Here is a 15,945-nt window from a genome sequence, read left to right as displayed (position 1 = left end):
TTCAAAAATGACAAATAACTTGAATCTCTCCCCCATGCTCAAAAAAAGAAAAAGCCCTAATGATAATTCTCTAAAAAGAGTCGAACCTTTTTATGAGACCTGTTGCCAATATTAGTGCCACCAAATGATCTCATCTTTCATTCTGGCTAAATTCCAACACACAATTTCATTAACCCAGGTACTGCAGGTGATAAAACTCATTTTTCCCTAAAGAGACAGCTAAAAAGTACCAGTTATACATTTATGAAGTACCAGCAATCAAAATTATGGATTTTCTAAAAGGTTTTTAACTACTTTTATTGAAAGGAAAATCGCTGTCTCAGACTTTTGTGACACTATTGCTAATAATAAATTTTACCATTTAGACATCGCAGTAATACGGTAGACAGTGTCAATAAAAGTATGAAACAAAGATGATCCCTGTCTCTTAAGGAATGCTTTCTGATTACACACCGGAAATTATAATGGGAAACATAAACTAAGTGCACCTTTAAGAGAGGAAAAAAGGGGATAATGCAAGGCAATGGGCCTCGCTACATATACCCCATCAGCACAAGTATTTCATATATATATGTGTGTGTGTGTGTAAAGCATGTATAAAAATAAAACAGAAATAAAGGAAAGTTAAAATAATAAAGTAAATAAAAGTATTAGACTAAATAATGACCTAATGACAATTGTTAATGACAATTAAACAATACAGACATATAAAATGCGTAACAGAATACATAACAAAATTTAAAATAAGAGGACAAATAACCATTAAAATAACAAAATAAAAAATCACAATTAAAGTACATAAATAAATAGATTAAATAAAGAATGAAATAGAAATTCAGGGAGTTATGTGGAGCTGGCCTGCTGCTCGCCCGGCTCGGGAGGGATGGGAGCGGGGCTGTGGCAGGGCTGCCGCCGCTCCCGGGGATGCTCCCGGTGCCTCTCCCTCTCCCAGCAGCATTCCCAGGAGCACTAGAGGGCACTGTGGGATTTGGGCCACCCCGGCCTCCGCCGCCGCAGCCGCGGGGGTCCCGAGCCCCCTGCCCTGGCACGGGGGTTGACCGGGAGGCTGCGGAAGCGCCGGGAACACCGGCACGGCGCCTTCCCCAGCGCGGCGGCCTCGGAACCAGCGGCTGCCGGCGAGCGCGGCCGGGCCGGGTGGGTCCCGCTCGGGACGGGGCCGCATCCCGCAGCTCCCCCCTCGCCCCGGGGGACGACGCCGGCCCTGCCGCGACCTACAGAAATCTGAAACACCCACCCACAGCCCAGCCATCCCCCTGCCCTCGCTGCCTATTCGATTAAAAAGCCCGCGCCGTGCGGATGATTTCAGTGCAGAACGCTCCTCCATGCAAACGAGCGCAATTAATGCCTTTGAAACAATTTATGATTTCCGGCGTACTTCAACATGTGTTAGCATATACCTGGTTTCTTTAATATACACTTTGTTTTTCCAAAACCACAAACATAGTTGCTGGAATTTCATGTGGAAGTGCTTAAGGGGTTGAAAGTTAACACCTTTGTGAGCCGAGCAGTCTCACAGTTGCTGCTAAACAAAAGCCTCTTTGTAGAACCTTTCTCGAAATGTTTTCTTAACATGTTCCAAGTAGTTTTAGGCAGGCAACTAAAGTAAACAAGATGTTACCATGATAAAAACACTTGTGAAAACATTACAGAGTGCACTTAGTAGTTTCTTTCACATAAACTCCCCTTCGTTTCATCAAAGTTAAATGCACATGAAGCAGATTACCAGCATCACTGCAACACAGGACTGCCAGATCTCTCCAAAGGTCTGTGTCCTTTCTTTTAAAGAATACATTTGATTTAAAAATGGTACAGCCAGGATTAAGCACGTCTAACCCACAATCAAATTACAGGGAAAAAAAAAGGGGGGGGGGGGGGCAGATAATAAAACCCTATTCAGTCTTCTTTTTTTGCCCTGGATACCTGGATACCCTGCTGAACAAACCGCCCTCCCTCCAGCCGGGATTTCCTGCACAACTTGCTGTATAAGGGGTATATATTTCTATCTTCAACGGTCTTTAAACACATGCAAATGAAATCAAGGATATAGTCAATTTTGCAGGAAAGTCGCTCTGTGCTACTAATTGCTCCTTTCGCTGCCGCCTGCAAGACGGGCCCTGGTTAACAGGCCAGACACGTGTGCACCTTCCAGCCCTCACCTTGCTCCCTGCAGCTTGGCAGAGGCCACAGGGTCGCCGCCCTGAGACTGGACTTGTTTTTGTTTTTAGGCTCAGGGAGTATTCTGGAGCATACAGGGTGCTGCTGTTTCATTAGGCAGAGCAGCAGCCCCTGCTGCTATCAGTTAGCTCTAACTGATACCGCATCACATGATAACCAATGGCTGATGGACTAAAAAAAGAAACACAACACAGCGATGCTAAAAACTGCAACTTATTTCAAAAAGAAATAGGGAAATAAATGCGTACAATAGCCCATGTATCTGCTGGTTCTGATAAGCATCCTCCTGTTGGCTGTGAGTGAAAGACAACTAGGATCGTTATTTGTACAGTATTTATCTTTGAAATCAAGGGCCCTGTGGTGTACCTCACCTTGGGAACAAACACTACAGAACGATCACAGAAGAGTGTCAAATCTCTGGTTTTGATTTACCAACAGTTATGATATTTCTTCCTCAGGAGGAAAAGAAATGAACCATGTTTTAGACCTGCGAGTCCTTTTTTCTCCCTTAACTGAAGAATCATTTTATTGGTAGACAGGGCTTTCATTCCACATACAACTTCTCTTTGCTTTTTCACAAGTTAAGTGAAATTAAGCAATACTTGATACACAGGCTGTATTTCACTTGGTAAACAAGAGCTTTTCTCTTGAGAGGACCATCGACAGAGTGTCACAGATTATACAAGTATCAGAAAGGAACTTCAAGCATCTACCTGTTATCTTTTCACTGAGTAATGAATTCTGATAAATGGCAACATAATTTAAGGACGGATGCTCCACAGGAGACATGGAAGGCTACGGTATCATTTTCTGAAGCAACACTCACTTCTTAACAGCGTCAATAACTGCTCAGAGACATCCATTTCTGCATTTGTTCTGGGTTAAGTATCTCTCTGAACAGTAAGACTTTGTCTGGACACTGCAGCACTTGAATAATGAGAAAATTTACACAAGTTGATGACTTTAAGAAACTCACACAAAATATTTCTGTTGAAATGTTTCAATGGAGACAAAAACCAGACTGATAATGAAAAAACTAGAACTGATGGAGCTGCTTCAAGTCCAGCCTGGGCTGGTGACAGTTTTCAGGTTATTCCTAAATACTGACTGCTCCACGTATCTCCTCCAGGTGAACTGGTGGACTGGGTCTACTTACTGAAACATCTCCAAAATACTGTATAAAAAACCAGCCTTGCCTCTACCCGTGCTTGTGACTTAATGTGTTTTCTATGCACGGCCACCTCAAGCAGACCACTCCTCCTACAGAATCTTCCTGAAAGCAGCTGCTCTAACCTGGAACACGGGACTAGCACAGGAAGCAAAGGTGGCACAATCTGACCATATGTGACCACACACATTATTTTGCTACCTAAGGCTACCACAGCACCTTTCCCTTGCACTTACTGCAGTAAAGATGAGAATTGTTTTAAAGGTCTAAATGCTATAGCATGGCATATGAATATGAATGAGCTGGCAAGTATGGCGAGATTAGCATTCATTTCACTTAAGTGAACAACAGGATGAATTACAAGAAATGAGGCCACCCTTCATGGAAATTTATGACTAGCACCTTCTTATTTTGTAATCCTCTTGTAATGAGAACCGTCTCTTTACTGTACCATTCCACACTTGTAATATATGTTTATAGTAGGACCAGTGCCACTCCTACGAACTCAGGAGGGTTTTGCCAGTGGAACCACAAGTGGTCCATTCTGTTCGGAGAGCAAAACCCTATCTGTATCATCTAACATCACCAAACAAACATCCTGTGCCTGCTGTTGCCCTTCCCTCCCTCACATAAAAATCCAGGGAACCGCCTCAGAAAGAGCAGGTACAGCTGAACCTTTTGGAACTAAGTCTACTTATTCATCCTGAAGAACCTCATGTATTTATGTGGACTAACTTCATGAGATGACTACTCTAACTAGGAAAAAAATTTGTCCCTTTGTGCATTTAAATCATGAACATTGCTCTGGTGGTCGGTCTTCAGTGATCTTAAAACTGACCAGCCACATAACTTGAGCAAAGATCAGTGACAAACCCTCAGTAACCTGGATGCACCCACAGCATGTGTGTACCTGGTGTCCTACCCAGACAAAGAACTCTTTTGTGGTGGGAACAGGGGTGAGGCTGATGGTTTAGCTGTGGAGTAGCCATGTGTAAGCTATTAGGACTCTGAGGTCCTTCCCTGCATCGGGATGCACGCACTACCACACACTAGTCCATAATGCACTGTTTATGCAACGCGTAAAACTGTGTTCTTTGGCAGCGAGGAAAAGGTCTGCAGCAAACTGCAGGGGCCCAATTAATATAATTATAGTTTATTTTTAGTAGTGTAGACTTTGTTCATTAGTTACTTATTTGACATAAATTAAATTTCACATGATGTTCTGCAATTCTCTGTTCAATTATGGAGTTAATTTAAGACTAGATTTTTAAATTAAAGTGAAATCAAGGTTAAAACAAGGTTTTATTATTTACATGATCGATACTGCAACTTGAAAATTATTTAAATAAAACAAACAAACAAAAAAAAGCTGCGGAACTGCAAACACTATTTTAGAGTAATACACTGAGCAAGACCATAATTTCCCCATGGGGCTAATTTACCATCCCCTGTTAAAACGTTCTTGAGCCTGATCCAAAAGCCACTGAAGTGAAAGGGAGCTCTCTGTTGACTTCAATGGGCTTTGCATCAGGCCCAGGGTGAGTGACAGCACACAAAATTTAAGGGCATGCTTTCTGTACAATGCAAGTGCCAAAAAAACCATCCTTACTTTAGAAACGACTGGAAGTCTTCACATACTGCTTCACAGCCCGGCCATTTGCATACGCCGTGTCCGTACAGCGGGTGGCTGTGTGAGTGCTCCTCGTGGGATAAACTGGAGGGGAGAAAGAGAAGAGAGAAAAAGTGCTGTAAACTGAATGTACCGTGACAATTCATTCTCACAAAGACTCTTAAAGAGCAGCGAACACCAGATCCTGAAGCATCTCCAACAGCTCACAGTACCTGCCTGACTCTTGCCCGTGGTTTTTCAAAACAGAATTAAATACCATTTGCAGTGTGAAACATGTGTCATTCTTACTTAGCTATCCTCCTACATTTCATTCATTAATTAAGAGGTTTGTAAAGAATTTAAATTAACATGGACGGGGGAGAAATCATTTGACAGATCTGCTTAATACCCTGCTAGATATTTTGCTAAGAAATTTATGAACATTGCGTATCTACAATTCAACTTCATCGAGAAGTCATCTCCATACAGCAATGTCCCATTTTACCATAACACAGCTGGACCTGAGGCTTTCCTCATGGCTAGAGAAAGGAAAAACATTAAATTTGGAGCCTTGGCTTTCCCACCAGGTTATTTATTTACTGTGTTGGTGTTTTTTCTGGTTGTGGTTTTTTTTTTTTTTTTTTGTTCTTATAGGCTGTTTCCTTGCACAAATGCAGCCCCCTTATATATCCCAAGAAAGAAGATTCAAGATATATTTTCAAATGCAAAATTCACCATAAAGAAGAGGAGCCATGCAATCTAAGAATTCCTCAGTATGATGGGTTAGTGGGGGCTATTAACCTTGCTAAGACTGGGCAGGAGCATCACAGAATCTCCTAACTTCTGAACCCAGTGTTAAAGAAAAAAATTCATATGAGCACTAAGGGGTTAATCCTTCAGCGGGATTCCAATCAATACGTAATGATTTGGCTGCACTGATCCAAGTCATGAGATGCTTTGATCCAGGCCATGTGGTGCTCAGGGAAATGTATCTGTTGCACTAACTGATGAACCATATTCTAAAATATCTTCTTTATTCAACTTCTGCATGGAAACTTCTTAAGGAAAGGAATTATTTTTTTCAACAATCTCCATAACCTTAGATGACTTTAAAAGCAAAATGTCAAAAAAATATTGAAATCTCTATTTTATGCTCACATACATAGGTATTCTTCATGGCAAAGCTTTTTGCTACAGTATGTCTGTGCTGTATTATGGACTTCAAACATACACAAAGGATATGAACACATACCAGCATCTAGGTGTGGCTTTTATGACTTACTTCATTCTGGATTACAGGTAACGTTATGGACAAATGCCTACTTTCTGTCATTTTACTTTTACACATGTGGAAATGCTGTTTATTCTTCTTCTGTAGTATTATCTGTCTGTGCCCTCTGACAAAATTGTGTTCCTGTATAATTTCAGATGCACTGAGTAGCCAGATCACTGTAAAATACTCCCGAGATGTCATCCCAAACGCAAACAACGTGGAAGAGAAATTGCTGCCCAGATTCTGCCACTTTTGACTTTAGGCCCGATGAGAATCTGAAGATTACAGAAGGTGGTATTTAAAATTATTTTACATTTTAAAAAAAATAATTTAAGAAGTACTGACTAGAAAAGGTATTATGAGTTTTACATGAACCTAATTCATTATTTCATTAATATCATTAACATCTTCTTTTTTACATATAGTTCTTCAAGCATAAATATACGTATGTGCAAGGTAATTTCCTAAAAAAACAGCAGTAGGTGAAGAGCTTTACAAAGGCCTTTTCTATATAGGAATATTAGACTGGTTTAACTGAATCAGTCTTTTAAAAAATGTTCAAGTGAGGAGAATCTCTGTAAAGTTTTTAAAAGAACAAAGGAACCGATGCATTCCTTGCAAGGAAATTTAAAAAATCCCACACCACACATTTCCTCAGCTGAGGAAGAGGGAGAATGGCTGAAGAAACACCATCCACCCAAGCCAAACAGGCATAGGGTCAAACATTCTCTGTACACATCAGAAAAATTGAGAAAATAACGGGGTTTATCATCTGCTTCCGAACCTGGATACAGCAAAGGGTGAGAAAAGAAGCTTTCACGCTAACATTCCATTGAAGTCCATGAAGACTACATATGAGAGCTATGATTTCAGAGTGTTTGGAAGACCCCCTCCCCCCCCCAAAAAAACCCCAGCAGTGTATGAATCTGCCCAGTGCATGTTACCCACACACTGCGACGTGTGACGCCAAGTAAGGAGTCAGTCCCCCATGGGGTTTAAGCACTGTAAATCTCATTATAATATCAACAGGAGTCACATGGCTTAAACCCCCAGCAGGGATTTTTAAAGTTTCTCTGTGAGAGCCTAAAGGCCATGGCCAAGTCAACGGAAAGAGCCCTACCGAGATTTGTATTTATTTTTTAAATCCAAGTGCAAATCTCTTTTCTTTCCAGGGAACTTGCACAAGACAAGACAAACTATGTAGGACACGACACCCTGGTATTGCATCCAAAGAAAATGACGGAATGACCAAGACAATATCAAACTCTGAATGATGCTCAGGATGTCAAAGGCTCGTGCTGTCAATAACCATAAAGGCTGGTGCTGACTGTAAACGGGAACTTAAAAGATCACTTTGCTAACACGATGCTATGTGTAACACGCTTAACACCTACGCAGAGCTTCCACTGCCATTCAACCAAGCAGAGGAACTACTTCAGCTTACCAAATATAAGACATTTCAAAGAGAAAAAAACCCTCAGTACTGAAAGACAAGCACTGTCCCCCTCTGCAGGCACTGTGCCATTCCAAAGGCAGCGACTCCCATCTTGCTCAGGGGGGTTTCAGCAGTGCCTTTCGGTGACCTTTATGTGTCAGTATCAGATTACTGCTATTTTATCCATCCCACTTTTGAAGATATTATAGATTGCCACTTGTTCCCTGATAGAGCCTGAAGAAGCACCTCAAAACAAAACAAAGAGCGGGTTTATATAGAAGCGGATGTAACGCACAAAGGATACAGCCAGTGAAAATGAATGGAGAACTCTGTTGAACTGATCTAAGTGCTCACTTTGTTTGAACAAGCAGAGGTAGAAAAAGAAGATTTTAATCCGGTACATAAATAAACAGCTTTTGTGAGCACAATGCAAACCTATAATCTGAAATTGTTCACTGATATTCTGCCTGCACGCAAGCACAGCTTCTGTAATCTGGATGCATCCTTGGTCTCGCTGCCGCAGACAGACTTTCAGAAGATCTGAGCATTGGCAAGCAGAAGCAAGTTCTAGGTCTGTTTGATTTCTAATGACACATTAGAGTAGGTGTTTGTTTCTGTCACCTTCTCCTTCCCAGAAATGCATATTCATGGTGGGGTACTGGTGATGCAACAGTAGTTAGAGGAAATGATTTTATAACAAGACATAATTTTCAAAGTAGTGAAGAAATAAATGATGTAAATTCAAGACAATGTGGTTTTTTTTCTCTTAGTAAGGTACTTGCATAAAAAACAGTTAATACAATAGAATTACTTCCAAATAATGCAACAGTGATGCATTATTACATCAAAATACAGCAAAGAACACTCTGGCAAGTGAAATGTCTTGCGTAAGTCACACACGACATACAAGAGAGTAACAAAATCCATGTACAAGGCTGAAAACTGTGTAAGTGTCCAATCATCTTCTGCTGTCTCCAGCTCTGTTTCCAGTACAGAGGGGAGGGGAGAAGGGACAAGCACTTCCACAGCTCCTCTGGGCTTGCTGGATAGAGGAAAGGAAATTTTACCTCTTCCTTCTTCACCCTACATTGCCCCATAACCCCAAGGATCTCCAGGGGGTCTGGAAGCAATTTCACCTCCTATTCCTACAGGGATGGCAGTTGAAGCTGGGACTTGCACAGCCCACTCCTGTCAGCCATTCACCTTTTGGAATACACCTGCTGTGCTACAGCATCCTGGAAGAACCACACTCTGGGACACAAAAGCACAGGAGACAGGGACGCCAGAGACAGCTAAGTGCTGATGGAGAGTAAAAATGACACCCCAAAGTGAGATGGGTGTTGGGGAAAGCAGTGACCAAAGCCCCAGTGTGAAAGCTCCCTGTGCTCTTTAAATGGTCAAATTCAACCCACATTTATTAACCACATGGAATTGGGTACTGTGCTTGTACACACTGGCTAAAAAGACACGGGTAGATATAAAATCCAGCTAGAGCAAAAGCCTCAGCGTCTGTACTTCTGCCACACAGTGGACCATATTTTAAATATTCATGATGCTGACATACTTCATAATTCCACTCTCTCTCTTCCACATCTGCTTGGGCCAGTGATCTTTGCCAAAACACTGAGGGAAGTCAGTGATGTAGAGAAGCATCCTTGACTTTCTAGTACAGTTATGAAGCATCTGCTCACGTTCTAACAGAGCTCAGAACATGCCTGAGCCACCTGCACGCTGAAAAATCAATACTATGTCTCCTGCTTTCCTCCTGGAAGGAGCTGGAGCACAGCACCCTCACAAAGTGCAGAATTGTCTTTTTAATTTTATTTCATTCCTCAGGTTCAATGGGAAGTGACCTCATCTTTGCCAGCTGCCATGAAACTGATATCCGTGTACAGCCCAGGCAGGAGCGTGGGGCTCTGTCTCACACCACATTCCCCCTCTCTCTGATGTAGATGGCACAGCCATTGAGGCAAAATGCCACAGTTTTGGTTCTGTACAGGAGAAAGAGACACACAGCTGGGAACCAACACGGCTCTCCCAGAGCTGTGACTGCCCGGTGAGCTCTGAAGCTCATCAGAAGGCACCAAAAGAATAAGGCTGCTGAAAAAGTCGCAATTTTCTGAGTCAGAAACACTCACTGGATCTGATTTTAAAATGAAATGGAGGCAGTAATGATTAAATCCTGGTACTAACTGTACTCAAGTGCAAGTTCCTGCCTTCATGACAGAATCAACCGAACAAAGATGTGTTTTGCAGTGAAGTTCCACTGGAGCAAATCCCTTCAAACTCAGTAAAGTGGTGCAGCACCTCTTTCCTCTCTAAACTGTCAGTTAAAAAAACAACAAAAAAATCCTTCTAGATACTCATGCTCCTGTCCAAGCCTCAGGAACCACCCACGAAGCAGGTATGTGATCTAAACAGGGGACTGTTCAGGCAGGGTGATGCCTCTTCATCACTGGATAAAGCTTAACAGAAGGTCATGGGCCTGCAGGAGAGGTGGCATTTGATGTGAGTGGTCAGTGACAGCTCTTTCTACAACTGGCTTGCAAATTTTGGATGCTTTTTAGAGGAGCATTTCTCCTCTTCCTCACTACTTTAGTCCACGTCCAGACCTAGGACTAGAAGCAGCTCATGTTTTACATCAAGCCCTATTGGAAATAACAGGAGGGTATATTACATTTTAAATGACTACACCAATTTAAGACAAATCAAGTTAAAACTGCAGCCCACAGGCTGAAATCCTCTCTTCTAATCGGTGTGCACTAACTTGTGTACTCCTGTAGCATAAGAAAGAAAACAGCAGTGCTTATTTTCTTATAGCAGGCCACCTGTGCACCCCGAACCACTGCCCCCATGGCACTACTCCCTAAATTCCTGTTTTGCAATGAGAACACTGGAGAATTTGAAGCAAGACTAAGACAAAATCTGGCTGACATTCCCCTGCTCTTCTACCCCCACCCTCACTGCAAAGAGCAGAACCAGACTGGATAATTATAAGCATCATCTTCTGGTTTTGATCTATCCACTGATGGTTTGGACTATTAATCAACGTTATGACCCTCCAGCACTTGAACACATCCTCCTTCCAGTGGCAGGCCCTCTTCCAGCCCTGCAGAAAAACTGCCACAGGCTCTGGACTGTCACTGCCCTACATCCCTTCCTTGGAGGAATTAAATGTCTTTCTAGAGCATTTTAAAGAAATGCCCATTGCAAAAAATCCATCACTTATCTCAGGTGCACATTCCATTCCTGCACTTGAACTAACGAGTTTCTCTGTGATTTAAAACTCTTATTTTTTTATTTCAACCTTGTGCCTAGGTACTGTAGTGAAAAGTACATCAAATATACCCAGACACACACGATTTGAAACGCTGGATTTTAAATTCCAGCACTGCTAACTAATGAGAACAATTTTTTCCTTCTTCTTCTTTGTAGCATCACTTCATGTACTTACATACCATAATCATATCCTCCTAGAGCCTCTATTTTTCCAGGGTGTAGATCTTTAATTCCCTTTAATCTGTCTTCATAGCCTATTCCCTCCAACTCCTTTATCATCCTAGCTGCTCTCCTCTATATTTGCCTCAGCTTCTCTTTATCCTTTCTCCAAGAGAGTGGCCAATTGAACATCACACTCAATGTGGTTTAACTGGTTCTGCATAAAGTAGAACAGGAAAAAAAGAAAGGACTCGGATGCAACACGCATGTTTATGCCTCCCATGACTGCATTTACCTTTTTGACTAAGACATGGCAAAGAGTGTCCCACCTTAATTTCTCAACCCCAATTATGCCTCAGCCATTTCCCACACAACTGATGCTGAGCAGCTGACGTGTCATGTCAAACCCGCAGTTTGGAATTTTGATTTCCTAGCTGGGCTACTTTTTACTTATCCCTGCTAAATCTCATTTTATTCCTCTCTGAACAGTCTCCTAATTTATTCAGATTAAAACGGATTGATTCAGTATCTTATTTTAATTAGGAAAAAAATGTGATCCAACTACTTTCTTGGGTTTTTGGGGCTGGGGGGATGTTCTGCGGGTTTTTTTCAGGTTTTTTTTTTTTTTTTAACACTGACTTTCAGCACAGCAATCCCATCCCTCTTACACACCCAATTCGCATGGCAGAGAGAAGTGGCAGTGGCAGAGCTTTGGCCCCAGTTCAGCAACCCTTTTAAGAACATACACAAGTATAAAAACACAGGATTAGACCTTGGACTTCACTGAGACCGAGGTGTAGAATTACCAGTGAATGTACATACTTTGTAAAAAGATCCTGTTTGCCAACCTTATTTTACTGTAATTTATATTCTGTTGTAACATTTAAATTTATAGTAAAAGAAAACACTGAGAAACAAGATCTATTCTTGTTCAACAAAATTCTCTTCTGTTACATTTAGAGTTGAGGCAAGTCTTCCACTCTTATATAAACCAGTGATACGTCAACAAATATGATTAACAGGGATTATTCACGTCAGTATTTTTCACCCCTGTCCCACAGGCACAACAAAACCTGTGCAGAAGGTGACTGCCACATCACACACAGCCTGGCAGCTCGTTGTGGGGGCCTTCGCCCACCCCACACCCCTGCAGCAGCAGCAAAGTGCCCTTGGGGAAATGTTTATAAAAATATAATTAAGATAAATAATGACTCCAAGGGAGAACTACAGCTAGAGCATTGCATTGTCTCTGCCACATGCTTTCCCCTTGGAAGAATGCTGTTTAAAAAAGCACTAAAATCGAGAGGACACAAGCCTGCTTCCCCAGGGAAGCATGCTGAATCATACAGGTAGTGTAAATATCATATGCTGCTGCAGGTGCTAGGCGGTCTATTTGTTTGTGTTTACTAAAAGGCATAACAAATAGTCCCACTAAAACAGAACAACACTTGGCATTGCAGTGACAGGTACCAGAGCAGCCACAAATCACATTCATGTGTTCAGGATCTGAACTGCTGGGAAACACTAGAGCTTCACCCTCCTTTTTGGGAGGGCCTCTTTGCTGTGATTTGCCCCCCTCCGGGGCAGCATTGCCATGTAGAGCACAGAGAAGCTCAGCATCCTTCCTGAGCAACCCACACCCAGGGAAAACCATGCAACAGTGGGAAAGCAAGCCAAAAAAAGACAAGAAGTACAGAACAGACTTGCATGACATACATGGCCAGCTAACGCCGTTTACAGCTTTGCAACTTCTGAGTTAATTCACAGTATAAACAACAAGGAAAATGTTTCTTCCGAGCAAGACTTCCTGTAAACTGTTCATTAGAGCGCGCGGGGCGCAGGGCTGTGCACCTGCTGATTAACCATGCGCTCCAAGAATAAACACAAACCCCAGCCAGCCAGATTGTTCTGGAATTTGCTCTGAGCTGATTTTTCTTCCCTCATGTTATAAATTGGATTCTACAATAAAACAAACAGCAGAACATAGGTTGCCCAGAGTTAAAATCTACGTTTTACACTACATTGACCACAGCACCCACAGGCACAGCTACAATGTCTTTCTATGAATGGGACAGATTGCCATATGGATGCAGACACTGAACAAGCTGTACAACTCCTGGCGACAAGTGCCTAGGGGACTGTCCTATATTAGCACCACCTGTGCTGTGGAAATTGCGCTCTGTGTATGAAATGGTATTTAAGGGCCCACTGCAATGTTATTTTTGAGTATACACAAAAAGGAAAATTACAGTTAAAAAGAATTTGCTGGCTAGCGGATCTGTTGCTCAGTTCCCGAGATCATTTCCCAAAGGAATGGCTCTCCTCTTTATTCATGCAGCCCAAAATGACAAGCTGCAACACATATTAGCAGTTTCCCTGCCTGGGCTTATACCATCCTTTTAATGACAAGAATCTACTTTATAATATATGTACGTTTCCCTGATCACACAGAAGAAATTACAGGCCTCCTACCTTACCACCACCAGCTATACAGAAAAACACCCCATGGCATTTCACAAATGTTGCTCCACCAGCAAGCAGTGCAATATAAATTTTCCCTGGGCTCTCGATTACCAGATTTAAATGTGCATCTCTCTACTTTGAAAATACAACTGTGTCTGCCTGACAAAAGTAGAGCTCCAGATTAGCACAAGATGTCGAGGGAGCAGGGAGAAGGGAAAAGTAGGGAAGAGATGTTTGAGCAGTATCTAGCTGCTCTATGAAAAAGAGATTTCCCCCTCTCCAAACTGCGAGAAAAAAAAGGATGCCAAGAAAAAGTAAAGTAAAACAAATTGAATTAAAGAAAAACAGTTGTAAAGTGAACATTACAACCTGGTAAAAATGATGTCATTTTATTGAGAAACTCATTTTTTTTCCATTAAACCACAGTGACACGGATAAAGTTTATACAGCTTAATGGTGGAGTTTTACTTTAAATGTTGCTCAGTATCTTAGCAGTACAATATAACATGATATAACAGCTGTCATACTAACTGCTCCATTTTTATTGAACAGCACAGAAAATAGTCACACACAAGCCACCTAACTCCTCTACTTCTACAGCACTTTCAAGGGTGTTTCTGTTCTCAGATTGTGCTATATATGTTAAAAAAATAACACAGCTCTTTATCAGCTCCCTGCTCAGCTCTTCAGGACCATCAGACCTGAGCAAATTCTGAGGAAGGACGACTTGCACATAGGAGGAAATAAAAAGAAACAGAAATCCACAGTGCAGTAAACCAAAACCAGGTCCCTTTTTAAGAGTACTACATAAACACCTCTAATAAAAGAAGAGGACAAATTTTCATTGGACTTTAAGTATTTAGACAGGAATGTTTTAGTAAAAGTTTAACTGCAAAGTGCATGCAATTAACAGAAAGCCATCAGCTATTTCTCTGGTATGTAAAAATAGCATTAAGCTGTATTAAATGCACATGTAAGTATCTCAGTTGCAAGAAAAGGGAGGAGATATGCAAAGCACTCAGATATCAAACAATGATCTGTTGGCCAGATGGAGGAATAAAACAATACATATGCTAAAATTTGGAAAAGTTCTGTTAGGCGTCTGCCAAGGCTCACCCAATCTATTTTAAGTGCTTTTTGATACATTAGCTTAGTGTTTGGAGTTGTACAACTGATGGTTATTACACAGGACCAGAGAGCAGCGAAGCACTGGCTTGCAGGAGCTCCTCGACGCCGGGGCAGCTTCCCAAGCATCAAACCCAGCATGCTCCTTCAGCCAGGGGCCACATTAAATACTCACAGGCTGGTTAACTTTGCATCTTCATAGGGAAAACCAAGTAAAATAAACTGCATTTAGTTTAGTGAAGGAATTCCCTGAGAAGTGTGATTAAGGAGCTCCTGGGCAGACTGAGGAGCAAGTGGAATTGTACAACTGATTTAGCACCGTGGCAGACGGTGGGTGCGGGCGACGCAAAGGAGGCTCCACACCCGCATCTGAAAAGCACGAACAATAAAAAGTGCCTGATAAGGCTCAAAACTGAAGATTAACAACCCCAGGTCTGAGTCACAGCCGGTGTTTTTTCAAAGCTGATTACAGAAGAGTGACTCAGAGGGGAGCCCGTTCAGTAACTGGTGATGATTTCTTTGGCAGGGGAGTGAGTGCCAAGGGATCAGGCACTGGGACACTTTGGGCTGTACCTGCACAGAATAAATGGAGATGGCCAGGCCAGTGCCCTGCTGTCACAGTGTCCTCATCACCAACAGCCCAGGCAGTCCCCAAAGCCATTCCAAGCGCAATGAGAAGGACAGCAGCCATGTGGAAAGCAGGATGGTTTATCAGATACTCAGCTGGGCATCCAGCTTGAGTCTCCCACTCCCAACCTGGCTCCACAGCAAGGATGGAGGCACCTGAGCTGCTCAGACCATGGGTAACAGCACAAGGGTCATTATGGGGTTTGAGTACATGAAGCAGCTGAATACCTTTTGGGAGGAAAGGCCCCAGGAACACCTATTTCTTAATGGAGAATGGATCTGAGGTAACCTAATCCAACGCTACTCTGCTCATGGTAAAGGATAATGAACTAAAATCAGCTGCAGGGAGCAACTGAGGGGAGCTGACACGGCTGAGCAGATTTGATGCTGGCACCAGTGCAGAATGAATGCCAGGGACTAAGTGGAGAGGCTGGCCAAGAAAGGATCGGGCCCTGGGAGCATATGGACTGCAGGCTGAACTGTTTCATCCCGAGCATTAATAACGGACCCAAGTCTGCAACTCTTAATTGTGCTGAATCCTAATGCCCTCATCTGAGGGCCTTGGGATTTTGATGGAGGATCAGCTGGCATGGAAGATAACAACAGTAAAA

At 42.4% G+C, this 15,945-nt stretch overlaps 1 protein-coding gene across 19 annotated transcripts in view; it reads right to left on the bottom strand.

Moving 5' to 3' along the window:
- FOXP1 (forkhead box P1) overlaps nt 1–15,945 on the bottom strand; it is a 383,544-nt gene that overhangs the window by 42,650 nt on the left and 324,949 nt on the right. For all 19 annotated transcript variants that reach the window (XM_032121320.1, XM_032121318.1, XM_032121319.1 and 16 more), the window contains one exon: nt 4,974–5,078. In XM_032121320.1, the coding sequence (XP_031977211.1) occupies nt 4,974–5,078 (105 nt within the window). The remainder of the gene's footprint in view (nt 1–4,973; nt 5,079–15,945) is intronic.

The sequence above is a fragment of the Corvus moneduloides genome, chromosome 11, assembly GCF_009650955.1.
Source record: "Corvus moneduloides isolate bCorMon1 chromosome 11, bCorMon1.pri, whole genome shotgun sequence".
In the NCBI taxonomy this organism is placed as follows: domain Eukaryota; kingdom Metazoa; phylum Chordata; class Aves; order Passeriformes; family Corvidae; genus Corvus; species Corvus moneduloides.
The sequence above is the reverse complement of the archived record's forward strand: the minus strand, read 5'-3'. Positions and strand labels throughout refer to the sequence as shown.